Source organism: Amia ocellicauda, chromosome 6 (assembly GCF_036373705.1).
Source record: "Amia ocellicauda isolate fAmiCal2 chromosome 6, fAmiCal2.hap1, whole genome shotgun sequence".
NCBI lineage: Eukaryota > Metazoa > Chordata > Actinopteri > Amiiformes > Amiidae > Amia > Amia ocellicauda.
The window spans coordinates 38,636,807-38,654,032 of NC_089855.1; the positions used below are offsets into that span (position 1 = coordinate 38,636,807).

Sequence of the window (17,226 nt, forward strand, 5' to 3'; positions counted from 1 at the left end):
CAGCGCAGATGGACAATGACCCGAAGCATACTGCGAAAGCAACCCAAGACTTTTTTAAGGTGAAGAAGTGGAATGTTCTGCAAAGGCCAAGTCAATCACCTGACCTGAATCCAATTGAGCATGCATTTCACTTGCTGAAGGCAAAACTGAAGGCAAAACGCCCCAAGAACAAGCAGGAACTAAAGACATGTCTATGGGTTCCAGACTTCAGGCAGTCATTGACTGCAAAGGATTTGCAACCAAGTATTGAAACAATCACAATTTAATTAATGATTATGTTAGTTTGTCCAAATACTTTTGAGCCCCTAATATTGGGGGGACCACATATACAAATGGGTGTAATTCCTACACTGTTCACCCAATTTGGATGTAACTATCCTCAAATTAAAGATGAAAGTCTTAATTGAAAGCACATCTTGATTGTTTCCTTTCAAATCCATTATGGTGGCATACAGAGCCAAAATGATGACAATTGTGTCACTGTCCAAATATTTATGGACCTAACTGTATAATTAAGTAGCTGCTCTGTATGCTTTAGATCAGGGATTCCCAAAGATTTGTAGATGGAGGGCCAATTTCCAGATGTTGTATGGGCCACACAAGTAAATGTAACACACATAAAAACAAATGTCCCAAATCATACCTTTTTTATTTCCTGTACATTTTTATATTTAAATTAGGAATGTATATTACTACCACTTGCAACACCAGCTAAGAAATGTATTTGAATTGTATCCTGTGTGTTGGTCCCACAACATGCTTAGGTTTGACCACCAATATTATGCTGTCACATATTACATTGTCCTGGTCCCAATAATTAAACAAGATAATATCCTACTAAAAATAGCCTACTACTACGACCATACAAATAGTTTGAATAGTACATTTCCCTATGGTATGCACATTTAGATCTATCTCCATAGTAAATGTGCAGAAACAAAACACAGACATTACTGTATGTTACCTTGATGTTTTTATTTCATTTTTTTCTTTATGAATTTGAAATAATCACACATTTCTATTTAAAGTGTAGCATTAATTAGTAATAAATTATCTGCCATTACATTAGTGCTTTTTAGGCAATTACAATCAATCTCTATGTAATATCCTACTAATTACTATACAGTAGCCAATATTCTGTGCCTTATTCAGACACATTGCACCACCATGTAATGTAACGGTAACAATTTTCAACTATATCCAGGTACTGTTACCAGTGTTTCCACTACCATTATACAGCTCATGAGCCCCCTTGAACAACATGAGAAAAAAAACATGGCTATAATGTTTTGAACGGCAAAAAAACAAACTAACAAAAACAAACAAGTGTGCGTTCGCTTATGGCTACCACCCTCCTCTTCCCCACCAATTTCATTCCCCTGTCAATAATTTAGTAACAGACCGCCCTTTCTATGCAAATTTCTGGGGGAAACGCTATGTTACTATAGTAGTAATTTCCCCAGCAAAAGTTGAATACCAAAACTACTGTACAAAGAGCATTTTATTTATGTAGTTTAAGCTAAATACAGTTTTTCTCTTAAAATAATAAAATAAATTCTACAACAGATAAAGCGCCAGTATATTGTAATGTAAAGTTTCTTGCAGTTGATCTGTTAACTAGAGGCACCGTTTTTTGTTTTTTTTAAAGGGAGTATAGATATGAATGGGCTTTGGGGGGGGTGTACCAAACATCCTTGAGGCCCTGCTTTAGATCCATTTCACATGGTTTCGACAGAAAAAACTGTTTGCTGCTGTCCCCATTCAGTGCTACTCACCCCAATATGCTGGAAGAGCCAAGACCTCATGACATTTGTAGCATGCTTAGGAAGAACTCCTCGTTTGTTCTTTGAAGACCCATCTTCATGATGCAATATACTCAGATCCTGGTTTAATTGTAGTTGTAGCTGCACAATAAAAACATCATACTCTCTAAGTGCTCTAATCTACATTTAAGCTTAACAATTCTAAAATCCTACACAATACACTAAACAAGGTTTATTACAAACAAGAAACTAAATACTACTTATTGATACAGTAAATACAATACAACATTTTGTCCTGCCACTTTCATGTTTGTATTATTTGCTCCAGAACATTATGACTACTTACTAAAATTTTCATATTTCAAATGACCGCAGTACAGAATATGCCCGCAAATTCCACTTTCCTACACAAAGGTGTGTATATACTCTGAAAAATTACATTTGTACAACAACAACAAAAAAATCATAAACAGAAACAAACACCTAAGATATGCATTATTAGGTCTGATACTAGAAATATATCCAAATAAAATCTACCAAACTTATTCTATACATTTATTGTAAAATTAACTGCAGACAATTCAGAATTATGGAGAAATGTATTGAAATCACTCAATGACTATAACTGTAATTAAGCCTTAGTCTTTCATTTAATATTTTGTAAAAATGTATGATTAATTATTATTAAAATGATTATTATTAATAATCATGTGTGTGTACACTATAATCATGCAGGATAGGGATTGCTGATTTACACAATAATAAAAATTCAAAAGGCACACAGGCAAAAATCCCTCCCAAGTGATAACATAGTACAGAATACACTTCCAATTAAAAATTTAGATTATTCTGTAGAAAGATTTAGAAGGGGCAACATTTGGTAAGTGTTATTATTAATGGATGTTAGATGTTGCTAGATTAACTGTAATGGTCACAGTTGGCTGGTTTCCTGTCCTTGACTTTAATTTATGAAAACAATAGATGATGATGATGTCATGATTTATACTATACTATATATTGTTTATTTTCTCCAGATCAGTAGGGTTGTTATAATCTAACTATAATCTGAATACCTTTAATTATTCTAAAAGGCATTTATTAATAGCTGGAATGAAAACCATAAGACTTAGGTTGTCTTCAGTGGCAGGATGGGGAAGTAGCTGTTTAATGGTACTACAGCAGAAACTCACCTGTGCATTCTGGATACGTATTGTCCCTGGAGACAGAGTCTGTGTAACCACCTGACCTTGTGGAGTGACAACTGTTACAGGCTGATATACGGTGCCACCTGCTAATCAAGAAAACCACAAAAGATAGTGCTCTAGACTTTGTAAAAACATATATTTGATAAAATTATTCAGCTTGTTTTAGGGAAAAATAGGTGCTTGGCAACTTTTCTACCACCTGCAATACTTTTGTACATAAGATAGAGGGAGCATCAAAAGAGTTCATTATTTGAGCTGAAAATAATTCCAAGCACAAGTTTCTAAAAGTATCTGCCAAAATGCAACAGAAACACATAAGTCTATAAAATAAATACATTGAGAAGCCTTTGAACTATTCACTTCAAAAGTTTAATAATTTCTTAATTAGATTCTTGTGTTTCATAATAGTTAATATTTCAGTCAGTTTCAGAAAATTCCTAATCTAAAATCTCTAACATGGCAACTCATTTAGCACAAAAAATAGTACACATCAAAGATGCTGTTCTCATTTAAGCTGGTATTCCCAAGACTGGTTAACACCAACCTGAATCAACTTAATTTATATGGTGTGGAAATCCAAATTTTCAAACCACTGTTCAATCAACTGGAATATTAACACTTTTCTCTAGGCTGAATTGGTGTCCAACAATAAAGCACAGGACAATGGAGATAAAACATGCACATTTTACACCATTCAGATGTAATAAATTAGATATGCTCACCAGTTGACAGAGTAAATCAAATTTCTATGTTATGAAGACATACCTGCCATAACTTGTGTTGGGTTGACTGTGGCTACAGTTACATTCCCTTGCTGCAGGGCTGAAGCAGGAACCATAATACCTTGAGGGCTGAGTGCACTTGTAAAAGAGCCTGTACCCTGTTGGCACACAACATACGAAAAAACAATATTACTGATCTGAACCATTAATCTTTTCTGAAATGTTACACTGTGAGAATGTGTGCACTATTATTCATTTTATACAACAAAAATAAAACACTTATTTCAACCCAACCCTGTTTCTCTGAACACAGTCATCAGTATGGGACATGTGTAATGCATATTGAGATGAGCTGAGACTTTAAGTTGCCGATAGACCATTCCGTGGGGTGATGGAGAAGCCTGCCACTTTCTTCTTCAACTCCACTGAAGAAACCTAATATTTTGCTTCTTAAGCCAGGCAGCTACTGATAAGACCCTGGAACTTTATGACTGTTCCCATACTGAAGAAAATGTTATTTTGCAATGCAACCCTGGCTCTCTGAAAGGGAAAAACAGTGTGCCCAAGCTGTTGTGCGGGAGGAAGAACAGTGTCCAGGGACTGTAACTGATTAGGGAAGTTTATTAATGATCTACAGTGAGGGAAAAAAGTATTTGATCCCCTGCTGATTTTGTACGTTTGCCCACTGACAAAGAAATGATCAGTGTATAATTTTAATGGTAGGTGTATTTTAACAGTGAGAGACAGAATAACAACAAATAAATCCAGAAAAACCCATTTCAAAAAAGTTATAAATTGATTTGCATGTTAATGAGGGAAATAAGTATTTGGAGGTTCTCTCCCAAGATTTGATGGTACATGGCCCCGTCCATCGTCCCTTTGATGCAGTGCAGTTGTCTTGTCCCCTTAGCAGAAAACACCCCCAAAGCATAATGTTTCCACCTCCATGTTTGACGGTGGAGATGGTGTTCTTGGGGTCATAGGCAGCATTCCTCCTCCTCCAAGTGTGGCGAGTGTAACGTACAAACGTACAAAATCAGCAGGGGATCAAATACTTTTTTCCCTCACTGTATGTTCTCAGCATAGGGATATAGACCACACTGTGTCAATGTGCAAAAGTGCAATAAGTATACTCAAATATATCACAAGGAGTCTCAGTTAAACACAGTAATAAGAGAACCAGAGGTGTCACTGGACTCTGAGGTCCTGAGGACCTGAGTGTAGGAAGGTCAAGGATAAAACACATAAAGGAACTTACTTGATTTTCACAATGTATCAAAGATATAAATAACCATGCCGTAAGTACAATCAGTATCATTATCACTGTCAAACTAAACCAAGAGCATGATTGTCTACCTGTGACTGTGCTGGTGAGTATGGGCTGCCAGGATCTCCACTCAGTAAAGTTTCACTGTTCATCTTTGTTTTCAGACACGCAATATAGCGGCTACAGAAGTCTTTGCAGAGGTCATTGACTTTTTCCAACTCTAGCAGATGAATGCGCAAGACCTGAATAGCTTTCACCATCTGGCAAGAAAGAAATTGAGTTGAACTTCACCTGGATGTAACAACAGTAATGGCAATGTTTAAAGAATTTAAAGGTCAACATAAAGGTCTATGCAAGATAACAGTTCACCAAATGTAATTGTTTAACAGTACCTGTAACAGTAAATAAATTTGGTTTTGACTTCTTTAGAACATGATAGGCTATTATTGCAGATGCAAGAAAGGAGTTTCTTTTGATTTGATCCTTGCTATTATATGAGTTTAGGAGATTCAGTTATACTGGTTTTTATGTCTCCCTAATCCTGCACTGTCTTTAAGACTAGAACTCAATCAGATATATTTGGGGTATTTTTATATTTTGGCTTATTCAAGAAATGTGTATGTTTATTAAGACTGAATCACTAGGGCTGTATTACAAATTAAATATAATAAAAATAAATAAAGTGCAAACATTCTGTTTACACAAAGCTCTTTGATTAAACCACTTTCCCTTTTAATAAAACTAGTGTTGCATATGTGTCCTTTATGTATTTTGCCTTTTGATCCTCTGTGGTGTACTATGCCTGTGTTGTGAGTTTGTGTAGACATCCATTTCCAAAGAAAGTGTAATCTCATAAGTGCCAGTAATGCAACAGATAAGGTAGTATTGTTTTTGCTCATACAGCCTATTGAAGCTTATCCCATATTCCTATCTATAAGACCTAGGAAATTCAAAACCAGCAATCGGTATAAATTAATGCTAAATCATACAGCTGGGTCCTGCTGCATTGAGTTTCCAGTAGTTTCTACATTAAAAAAAATATTTAAAAGGACTGTGCTTGTTAAAGGACAAATGCTGTCACCACTTCCTCTCATTTCACTCAAAACTTTAAAATCCTAACAAAAATAGATTGATCATTGTAACTCATAATGGGAATAAGACCAATAATTAATAAGTGAAAGCATTACACACACACACAAAACTGTATGTGCTTATAATGTTGGCTGTATCTCGCTGCACTGGATATGTCAAGAACAAAAATGCAGAATCTAATTTTGTGGTATACATTTAGTCTTCAATTGAAATGTATCCGATCAGAGAAAGACCACAACAGCTAGTTGAACTTGGCAAAGATACTGTAAATTATCATTGTGAAATAGTACAATTGTACTATTTCACCCATCTTAGTCTTTGGCTAAACTAAATGTTGAAGCCATTTTGTTTTTAAACTCAATTCTGTTTCTGTTCCCTATGTGATTTGCCCTATTTGTATCAGGCTTGCACTTACACCCTTACGTCTTTTAGGTGCACTCCACATAATATGTGCAGCCATCATTTAGGATGTCATAACTTCGACATTGTACATTAAACTGGGTTACGCCTGATTGGTGTGCTCCACCCAAAGTGCTCACTTATAGGAAGCATAATGCAAGTAGCAAAGATCATTACAAATGTCAAGTCTTTGAATTTGATTTAAAAAAAAAAAAAGTACAGCTTCCCCACAAGGATTAGGATGTGTTGACATAGGGGGTCACTTCTTCATAAATGCCTAATTTATAATTTTAAACAGGAGAGACATAGAATTAACCAGAGAGGAATATTTAATAATATTTAGTTTAATCCATACATCACCTGTTGCCATATACATATAATCTCCCCATTTGGATTTCTATTTTTCAAATAACAGTACATGTTTTAATGGAAGGCCTTTCACACAATTGCAGTAGAACGTCAAACATATTTTTTGTACACTGCAGTATGACAGCAGCACTTAATATATTCTATGCAATTACTATGCTGCATTAGATTTGTGCATGCAATTTAATTGGTTACACAAATAAACACTCACCCCCTGGCTTGATTCCATGTCTTCACTGTCTTCACTTAGATATGCTAATTTTTATATTGCATTACAGTCTGTTGCTAGAATACAATGCTTTTGTATTAATTATAGTTACATCATTTCATTAGCCACAGATGTCTTTCTTGTTAAAATCAAATATTGTCAACAATCTTTTGCTGCTGGCTGGGAGGACAAAAATGCATCTGTATTTTCACATTTTGTTACCACGTGGTGCTTTTTGAACATACATAATATTTCCACATGGTATTTTTTTAAGTTGCTGTTTTAACTTCATTAAGGTTTTGTTTCTCTGGCAACAATAACACTACTACTACTACTACTACTACTACTACTAATAATAATAATAATAATAATAATAATAATAATAATAATAATAACAACAACGTGTAGCATCTAGCAGCACTTAGCCTTCTCTTTGCAACTGCAAACAAAAACTACAACAGTTCTTATATATTTTTAATATTTTAATTACACCATAAATCAATAATAATGACCCATGAGTTTTAGGGCCCAAAAGGCATTTTATAAACAATGTGTATTTTTCAGTAAGTGTTTTTTTTATTTTTTATGGCAAGGTTTGTGTTAAATCATCATCTGATGGTTGTGTGACTAAATGAAAGAGATTAAAATCTCAGCCTCTTGGTACATTTTACTTGCTAACAGACAAGTTCCTCATTGATGTCTTTAGTATACTTTTTAGTATTTGTTCAGGAAGTTCAAGATATTTAATTAGTCAGGGATCCAAAGGAAGAAAGAAGAACACAACCTTTACAAAAACTGTCAGAACATATCTCTTTAGTAAGTTTATGAACTGGCGACATTTCCTGCGACTATTTGTAGTGCACAATCACTAGCCAATGAATACAGTGTATACAGAGCTACCAAAAAAAATCTAAAGAAAGCATTTGTCGAATACTACATTAATATTTAAATTAAAAAAATTGTACAGATATATACCTTGCGCTATAAGGTATATACAAAAAGCGGGAAATGTGCAAAAATGCAATTAAGCTTTATTTACAAAACAGAATAACATACAGATTATCTAAATTTGTATGACAGGCTTACTATTACTTTTTCAGTGATTGAGGCATTGAAAAGAGTCCTCCTTTTTAACAAACATTTTAACTTCAAAATTCATACTGAAATAAGCAAAACTACTGATGCTTCACATAGCTGTATTTTGTTTTCCATTATTTTTCCAGATTTCCTCTTTTGGTACTGTATTTCAAATTTCTACTTAATGTGTGCCAGTTGGAAGATCTCCAAAAGACACACAAGTTTAATTATCTTTCGAAAAGCCTATATTCTTATAATAGCACCAGCAGTTGTTTATTTGCATAATACCATATTTTTCATTGGAATTTTAATGGAAATTATTTGTAATGAATGCTTTTTCTTGGTTAACAATAACACAAAAGTATCACCTACCCTACCACCTACATTTTATTTTCCTGAAAAATCCATTCATGACAGTTATATAGAGTTTAGCTAACTAAAACAGATAAGAAGAGGAAACTAACCAAGTTATCCAATTCTGGATCTTCACTGAAAAAGGCTTTGCCTTCTTTCTCCTGGTTCCTTACAAAATTTTCAATGTCTACGTCAAAGCTTGCAGAGGTGATACACTCAGAGCCCTGGGTTGACTGCTCACATTTTTCAAACAGTAATGCCAACAAAGGGAAGAGTGGGTGCCTGCAAAGAAACACACAATTCAGAACATAGTATAGCATATGTTTATAGTACATAATATACATTAAAGTATATTTCTTCAACTGCAAACATCCTTACTCCTTTTAAGAGCACAGTTCATGAGGAACACTACCTGTATATCGATCCTTTATCTGCATCCATTGGTTTTTGTGATTCTGCAGAGGATGGGCTACTACCTCCACCAGCAGTGTTCCCTTCAGAAAACCTCTGCTCTGCTTCACTGTTCGTCTGTGTTACTACTTGCATCTGGGTTGAGGAAAAAAGAAATCTAGATGAATGCTATGATTGACGCAGTAAGCTTATCAGAATTTGAACAACCCACTGATTCCAAGTATGGACATTTATGACACTAAAATTGCCAGAAGGTTGGTGTGACTTGGCTGTTGCAAAGAAGATTTCAGAAAGAACACAGCACCCCTTTCAATCTTTACACTTATGATATGTAGTCAAATACCAGTGTTTTAACCCCTCACGGAATACTCTTAACTACACTTAATGGGACGTTAAGTGGAGTGCTACTGACCACAAAGGAAGGATTTCATATACTATAGAATAAAAGTATGCATATTAAATTTTATATTTCAAAAGCGGTAACAAACTTTAACATCAAGAAAACCTGTTGTTTCCTTAAAACAAATTATTAAAAATACAACTTCAGAAAAGTAACTATTTTTAGACTTACTTCTGTTATTATGTAAATACAATGTTCAAAAATGTTTTTGGCAAGACACTCTCTAGATTAGAAAATGTCATATAGTGTGTTTACAAAGAGTACTAATTTGAATATATATCCTACATTTATTAGTTAACTATAAACAGACTGTGACATTTGGCCTTAGAACTAGTTAAGGAAGCTATCTATAATGCATAGAAAAGCTGTAAGTTTGATTTGTGATTCAGCCATCATACTACCCTTGTTACAGGGCATTTCACATTCTATTTTGTCTGCAATAAATACCAATTAGGGGGTTTATGGCAATTATACAGCAGGTTCTCATAAGTAGTTAAATTGTATTTTTAATATACATATATGTGAGGCTTTATTTCTATCCAGAAAACATTGTTTTAAGAATAAGTTGTTTAAAATAAAAAGGGTGTTTATCAAATGTTACATAATTTTTTAACTTTTCTGTAGTGCATACTAGCAAAGTCAAAAATGCACTGATAATCTAATACTAGTGAGCAATCCTATAAAAATACTGATGAATCTGGTTTTATTATTCTAGAATTTGTTTGGTTGAGTACATAGGTTTTCTTAATTAATGTATTTTTCTGGGATTCTGAATATGTTTCATGAGACCTATAAATCCTCCTTCTGTCATCAGCTGAGAGAATGATCATAGATGAGAAGGCCCTCCATGTGATTCTTGTACATGTGATCTGGTAACAATGGCTTTGATTGAAAGCAAGAGTGTTAAAAATACTTTGAGACAACTGGGGAATGTTCAGTCAGTGATCATTTATTACAAAATTTGTTGTGTTGTTTTAATTAATAAACTATTCACATCAGTAAAACAATGTGCATCTGCATAGCTGCCCTAAAAATGTTTTTAATTGTAATTTTCAGGATGTTTATAATACAATACTGCTGTGGATTTTGTAGCTGCAGATATAGAATATCTAGTTCAATGATGGCTATTTTCTGTAATCTATGCTTAGTTCACAGTACTGTCACATATGTCCCACACCAAAGACTGATCCTCAAATTGGAAGCTGTAGGCATTCAGGGTAATGTAAGTAGATGGATTATGAACTGGTTGATGTATAGGCAACAGAGGGTGTTGATTAGAGGAGTTGCTTCTAACTGGAGTGAGGTTGTTAGTGGAGTTCCACAGGGATCAGTACTAGGGCCTTTGCTTTTTCTAATCTATATTAATGATCTGGACTCTGGGATAGTTAGCAAACTGAAAGTAGTAAAAAGAACAGTAACCTTGACATTTGGGTTAACTATAATAAAAAGACTCATTTCTACAGTTCACAGTTTGTGTCAACATTATATATTATTCGGTATAATAATGATAATAACAATGTGTCAATTGCAACTAATTATTACGGAGCTGCACAATAAACACGAGATAATCTCCTTCTTTCAGTTCTATGCAATCGACTAATTCTTAAACCTAATAAATAATGCATCATAATTTAAACTTGGGTTCCTCAATTATATACCAATTTTCAGTTGCACAGCTTACAAAGCTTTTAGGGGTCTTCTGTGCATTTAGCTAAAAGTTTTTTGAAACATTTGTTTTGTTTTACATTTCCATTAAATTGGAAACTTTGCTGTAAAGATCGTAGATAAAGAAACAATAAAGCAGAATAATGTAGAGTGATCCACAAGCATGCTGGCAAATGGGGGATACTGATCTTTCAGAAGAAAAAAATATATATAAATCAGTGTTATCATATATTTTCAAAATACATTGTTTGAATTTAACCACAACAGTGGCAATTGGGAGGCTTTTTATGACGGTCTTTAACTTTGTTATATCCAACAACTTTTATTTAAATAATGGTCAGTATACAAATACAATTATTTAATTGTATTAAATATGTTTATTTAATTTAAATTTTAAATTTATGAGTGACATCTTAAGTGTGGTTTAGTATTGTAATGCTTGTGGGGGTTTCCAATGAGTAAACTCAACTCATCATTGCGGGTGCAACAACAAAATCGTTTTATTTATTATTAGTGCAGGACACACAGGTCTCAGGGACTGAACACACTCACACACTGACTCGTCATTCCGCCTCCATTCACCTTTTATACCCTGTCCCTACGCTTCTCCTGTCCACTCAATCGGACTACAGTTGTTGCATGTGTATTTCAAGCACATGAAAGACTGTAGACAGGTGAGGTAGAGATCGCGACCAGGCAGGATTTATTTGTAATGTATTGTCGTGTTCATGCAGTTTAAGGGTATCTTGGAAGCGAGGTTGAATTACATCCACACGACAAAGTATTCAGTTTAACTCTTTATTAATTAACGTCAATATAGCACACCAATACCTGTTGGAGTAGAATATGGAATAGGGGTGTCACGGTTTCACGGTCTCAGGGTAAACCGTGGTACAAACTGCCTCGGTTTTGTAACCGTAACCATTTTTACGTTTATCCATTGATCATTAGAACTAATAAACACGGGGCGACTGTGGAGAAACGGATAATAAAAAAACACCCTATGTTTTTGTTTCTTTACCACCTAATTGGTGCATGTCGGTTTTTGAACTTAAACAATCTTTCGGCATAAAAAAAAAAAAACAGCGCCGCTGACGTTTAAACGGCAAGGTGTTCAGCAGGACAGTTGTGAAACAAGTAAAGAAAAATTACGAATAGTAAACAAAAATGTGAAGGAGACCTCTTTCCTCCTGCCAAATGAATCAAATCAGCCATTTGGGGATATTTTGTATATGTATTTTTAATAGTAAAGTAAGTGGCGATCTGAAAACTTGTGGCCAAAAGACTGTTTAACATTATTTAAAGCCGTGTCATTTAATCTTAACTAATGAGTCAGTCTTTATTTCGTTTTCACCCGATTTTTATCTTTTAATCAGTAAAACACGTTTTAAGTGGAATCTTTATAATCTTTCTGAAGTAGAACATACAGTATGCATTGTGATTAAATACCTGAACAAGATGGCATTTTAATTGTGAATTTCATTTTATGCAGATCTAGACAATGCCTGCATTGTCTTTAATAATAATAAAAAAATAAATTAACGATTTAAAATGTAAAATAATTATTCATATCTGCAACATGCCCGCCTTGCTGTTCCATTTAACTCAGATACTGTAATCAAACAAGTATGCAGTCATGTTGCTGTTAACAGTACATCATTTTACATATAGCAAACTTTATTCTTGTTAAAAAGTAAAATGCATTAATGTAGTGTTTAAATATTCACAAGTATTTCAATATTCATGTTCTAGAAGTGTGTGCAAATTGATTTTGTTGTGCTGTACTGGTATACCAAATCAGTGCAACCGAAATCCTGGTAAATTCTGAGCCAGAGTAGATTATTTTTTATTATTAATTTACAGGGAGGAAGTGGCACCAGTTCAGCCTGTCCAAAGCCTGTAGATCCTAGTCAGCCGACTATTGCTGCAGTTATTGAAAAGGGACAATGCTTAGCTCCCAGCTCCAAGCAAGCTCAAGAACTCAATGTGGCTGTTGCTTATTTCATTGCTAAAGATATGATGCCCTTCCAGATTGTTGAAAAGCCTGGATTTCGCAAACTTGTGGAAAAGCTGAACCCCAGTTATAATCTACCGTCAAGAAACTTTTTCTCTACAAAGGAAGTTCCCAAGATGTATAATGAAGTGAAAGTCAATGTTGAAAAGTGTTTCTGAAGGTACATGGTATGCAGCAACAACTGACCTCTGGACCAGCAGTGGTTGTGGTGGCAAGCCATATGTAAGTTTTACTGTGCATTAGCTCTCCTCGGATTGGCAACTTCAGGCTCATTGTCTGGAAACTTTATTTTTCCCTGACTGAGGATCACACAGCTGCAAACATTGTTGAATGTTTTCAAAACATTTTCAATTAATGGAACATTAAAAAAGAAAGACTTGCTGGTGTAACAATGGACAATGCATCAAATATGAAGAAGGCATTTGTAGAACTCTCCTGCTTGTTCTGGCTTGGCTGTTTTGGGCACAATTTAAACTTAGCAATTGGAAAAGCTCTTAAAGTACAAACAGTAGAAGCTGCAATAAGAGCATGCCGGCACCTTGTTCAGGGATTTAGTCGCAGCTGGAAAAAGAGAAGGGAATTGAAGGTGAAGCAGTCAGAATTGAATGTTCCTCAGCATTCTCTGATTCATGATGTGGTAAAAAGATGGGGGTCCACCTACTCCATGGTTTCACAGTTCCTCGAACAACAGCAGGCTGTGTGTGCAGTCCTTGTTTCAGACAGGAATACATGGCATTTAATGCCAAAAGATTCAGATGTTGCCATCTTGGAAGACGTGGGCCAAATTCTGCAACCGCTGAGCTGAGTGATTTTACTGACACTCTGGCTTCTGACACCCATGTCACAATCTCATCCCTGAAGCCAATCTTGTATCACATGAGTGAATATTTGCTTAACGCAGTAAACAAAGACAGCACAATAAAACGACAAATGAAAGAAATCATAAAACAAGATTTGCTTGCCAAGTATTCAAATGATGAGGTCAGAAAAGTGTTGGATATCTCCAGCTTTTTAGACCTGAGATTTAAAGCCTGCTTTTCTGACAACCTGGATGCCACAGTCCAAAAATGTGAAGAGGAAGCTCTGAAGGATCTGTGATCTGCTAATGCATCTGGATCTGCCACATCCCTTGAACATACAGATGAGCAGGGAAGAAGACCCCAAATCTGATTGGATTGCTGAAGAGTATCACCAAGAAACACCTGGAAAGTACTGAAGGTGGCAGTCTGGAAGATGGAACATCAGAAGATAAGATGAAGAATGAGACATCAAGATATTTAGCTCAGTACTCATGAGAACCCACTTCTCAAGGCCAGACCAGTCCATTTGTGTGGTTTAATTTAGATATTATGCAGTAATATTTAATTTTTCAAATTGCATTCATGCAAAATTCTTTTTTTTCCCCTCAATCAGTTTTGTACAAAAATGTAAGTACACTTTAACATTAAGATTTGTTTTAAAACTAACTAAAGTATTTTTTTGTTAAAAACTAATTGTGTACTGTGTATTTCTTTAAATAGACATTTAAAAACAGATTACAAAAAAATTATACGACGATAACCGCGGCATATTTTTAGACTATTACCATACTGTCAAAATTTGATAACGTGACACCCCTTATATGGAGTGACGCTCTTGCCCCAGTCCAGAATGTAAGTGGACACATCCAGACCGGGAACCTTGCGAGCAATCAAGGGGAACACTAGGGTTGCGTCCCAAATCGCACTCTTGTTCCCTCGTTCCCTTCCCTTGCAGGGTGGACTTACTATGGTGGCCATCTTAAGGGGTGTCCCAATACCTTAGGGAATGAGTGAAGGGAGCCTAATCTAGCTGTTTGTGCCCTTCAATGCTCCCTTCAGGGAAGTGTACTACTTATGCAGAAGTGTTTTAGCGCTGAAGTCCCAGAACTCTTTGCGTTAAAGGCGGAGACAAGTAAATTGGGAAAATATGGCAGCTTAACTGTAATGCTAGCTAGACAGTTGTAGAAATTGTTAAATTATGTATCAAGGAAATTATAATACATAGATAATATAAAATTATTATATAATCATGATTTAAAATATATGATTAGAAAGTTCTGCCAAAATACGTTTTGGCACCTATCAATTAATTAATTACTGTACTTGAATTAATTAATGAAGTACTTTTTCAGTCAAAGGCAAAGGCACTGAATGCTGACGCTGAAGTGTGTCCCATTGAACGCTTTTAGCTTCACCCTACACCCTAAACCCTTGCTCACTCAATTGCACACTCTGTGACGTCAGCACAACATCACTTGTCGAAGCGTGTAGGGAACAAGTGTGTGGTTTGGGACGCAGCCTAGCTCTCTATGGGACTTCCCACATTACGCTAAATATGTAACCTTCCATTGGCTAACTACCAGGTAGGTTCCACATATTAACATGCACTGAGTGAAACAAACTCGCATCACAGTATTTATAATCTATTCTAGTTAAACGTTAACTTATTTATTTTTGCGTTTATGCTAAAACACTGTAGGCATATTTAATACATTTAGGAAAAGTCACAAACGGGTATACAAAGCGTATTCAGGAACACAGAGTAATTCAAATTAAATTGTTCAAACTGAACGATTTATCAACTAATTAATCAGCTAGGGCTAGATATTCGTAGGGTTTGCGCAGTGCACATGGCTATCGCCCAGAAATTCACATTATTTGCTGTATTCAAAACCCTGTTTTGCGTGGCGCAATCCATTCTGCGCCATTCACCCTTTAATTGTATGCAAGGTGCAAAATGGGTGGAGTGGTTGAAACTATGCATGATTCCTGCTATATCCGTAGCTGTGCGCCACGCAAAACAACGCGCTGAAAAGGCTGGCGTTAACTCGGAGCACTATTTCAGGGGAAAGCGACTGAACAGGGACATTCCAGCACACAGTCAACAATGGGACTGTCTGTTTTTATTTACGGTTGTTATGTGTGCTGCACCAGAACAAGTTCCTAACATTTTTTTTTTTTTGACAGAATGACAACATACATACATGCATACATAAATACATACATAGGAAACGTAGCTAGTATCATGCAGCGTGTCCGTGGTCATTGCTAGTACTCATGTTGTTTATATTGATTGCCCCTATGTCCCTTTCCCCTGAGCTATTATCTATGACTGTATCTTGTCTACAATTATTAGGTCACGAATCTAGAATGTAGGACTTGTATTAACTGTATATATTCATATGCACTTATGTAATCTTGAACTTGTAATTTGTACTGTTGTGATCTGAAATTTTAGACTATATTGCACTTTTATAATGCTCTTATGTTTTGTAAGTCACCCTGGATAAGGGCGTCTGCTAAGAAATAATATTAATAATTGCTGCAGGGTGACCGGCTTCACACATACAATTCGTCCCCTCATACGTTCTCCACATGAGCCAATGTAACCATGAGTGCATTCATTTATCATAGAGCCATAGAACATACATATATACATATACACACACATTTGTTTGTACGTCTCATTATTTCCAAATTGATTTGTGAGTAATTCCAATAGTGGAGTCATATACAACTAATTAAGACAGTTAGACCCCATTCCCGGTTGAGATTTAGGCCAGCCCAATGCGGGTGAAAACTAGTCCCACTTTTTGATCCGGCCTAAATCTTTTGAGGTGGCCAAAAGGCGACCTAAATGTGAATATGAACGCGCCGGGCCCTGGGCCGGGTGGAAAGCATCAGTGCGTGATGCAACTCAAGCCACAACCCCAGAGACTTGCATGTCTGATTCAAAGGAGACGCCGCAGGCACCAAACAAGCTTACACGACTGCACAAGACAAACAGTATTGTCTCTATATTGTTTGAATGTCATATCGAGCTATAGCCTTAAATGTACCGATACATTTCGCTAGCTCACATCTTAATATATATTAAAAAAGTATAGGCTAAGTAATGACTTATAATGTAAACAGTTCAAACTACTCGGTCAATGAAAATAAAAGTGTGTAGCTGGTAAATTTGTTATTGTTTTTTCTTCTAAGTATGACTGAAGTCTGAAATTTAACAGTATGCAATTTTCAGGTGTACAATACATTGTGAAATTGTGAACGGGATGAGGTAACTTTATTCACTTATCCAAATTTTGCATTAGAACAATATACATTTAACCGAAGCAGGTTTCCGTTCAAATCAATGCATTGTAAAACGAGACCAGCTGTTTACTATCCAAACTGAAATGCGATTATATTGAGCTGAGCAGTACAATTACAAATGCCGGCTTTTCTGACGATGCAGAAATTAAAGCACTGTTTACAATGTGG

General features: G+C 35.5%; 1 protein-coding gene across 3 annotated transcripts in view; it reads right to left on the minus strand.

The window, feature by feature from the left end:
• The window catches only part of LOC136751458 (homeobox protein PKNOX1), a 64,286-nt gene that overhangs the window by 13,356 nt on the left and 33,704 nt on the right, over positions 1-17,226 (minus strand). For 2 of the 3 annotated variants that reach the window (XM_066707085.1, XM_066707087.1), the window contains 6 exons: positions 8,866-8,999; positions 8,564-8,735; positions 5,047-5,217; positions 3,734-3,848; positions 2,954-3,054; positions 1,776-1,904 (listed from right to left, as the gene is read on the minus strand). In XM_066707085.1, coding sequence (XP_066563182.1) covers positions 1,776-1,904; positions 2,954-3,054; positions 3,734-3,848; positions 5,047-5,217; positions 8,564-8,735; positions 8,866-8,999 — 822 coding nt within the window. The remainder of the gene's footprint in view (positions 1-1,775; positions 1,905-2,953; positions 3,055-3,733; positions 3,849-5,046; positions 5,218-8,563; positions 8,736-8,865; positions 9,000-17,226) is intronic. The other variant, XM_066707086.1, reaches the window with a different exon arrangement.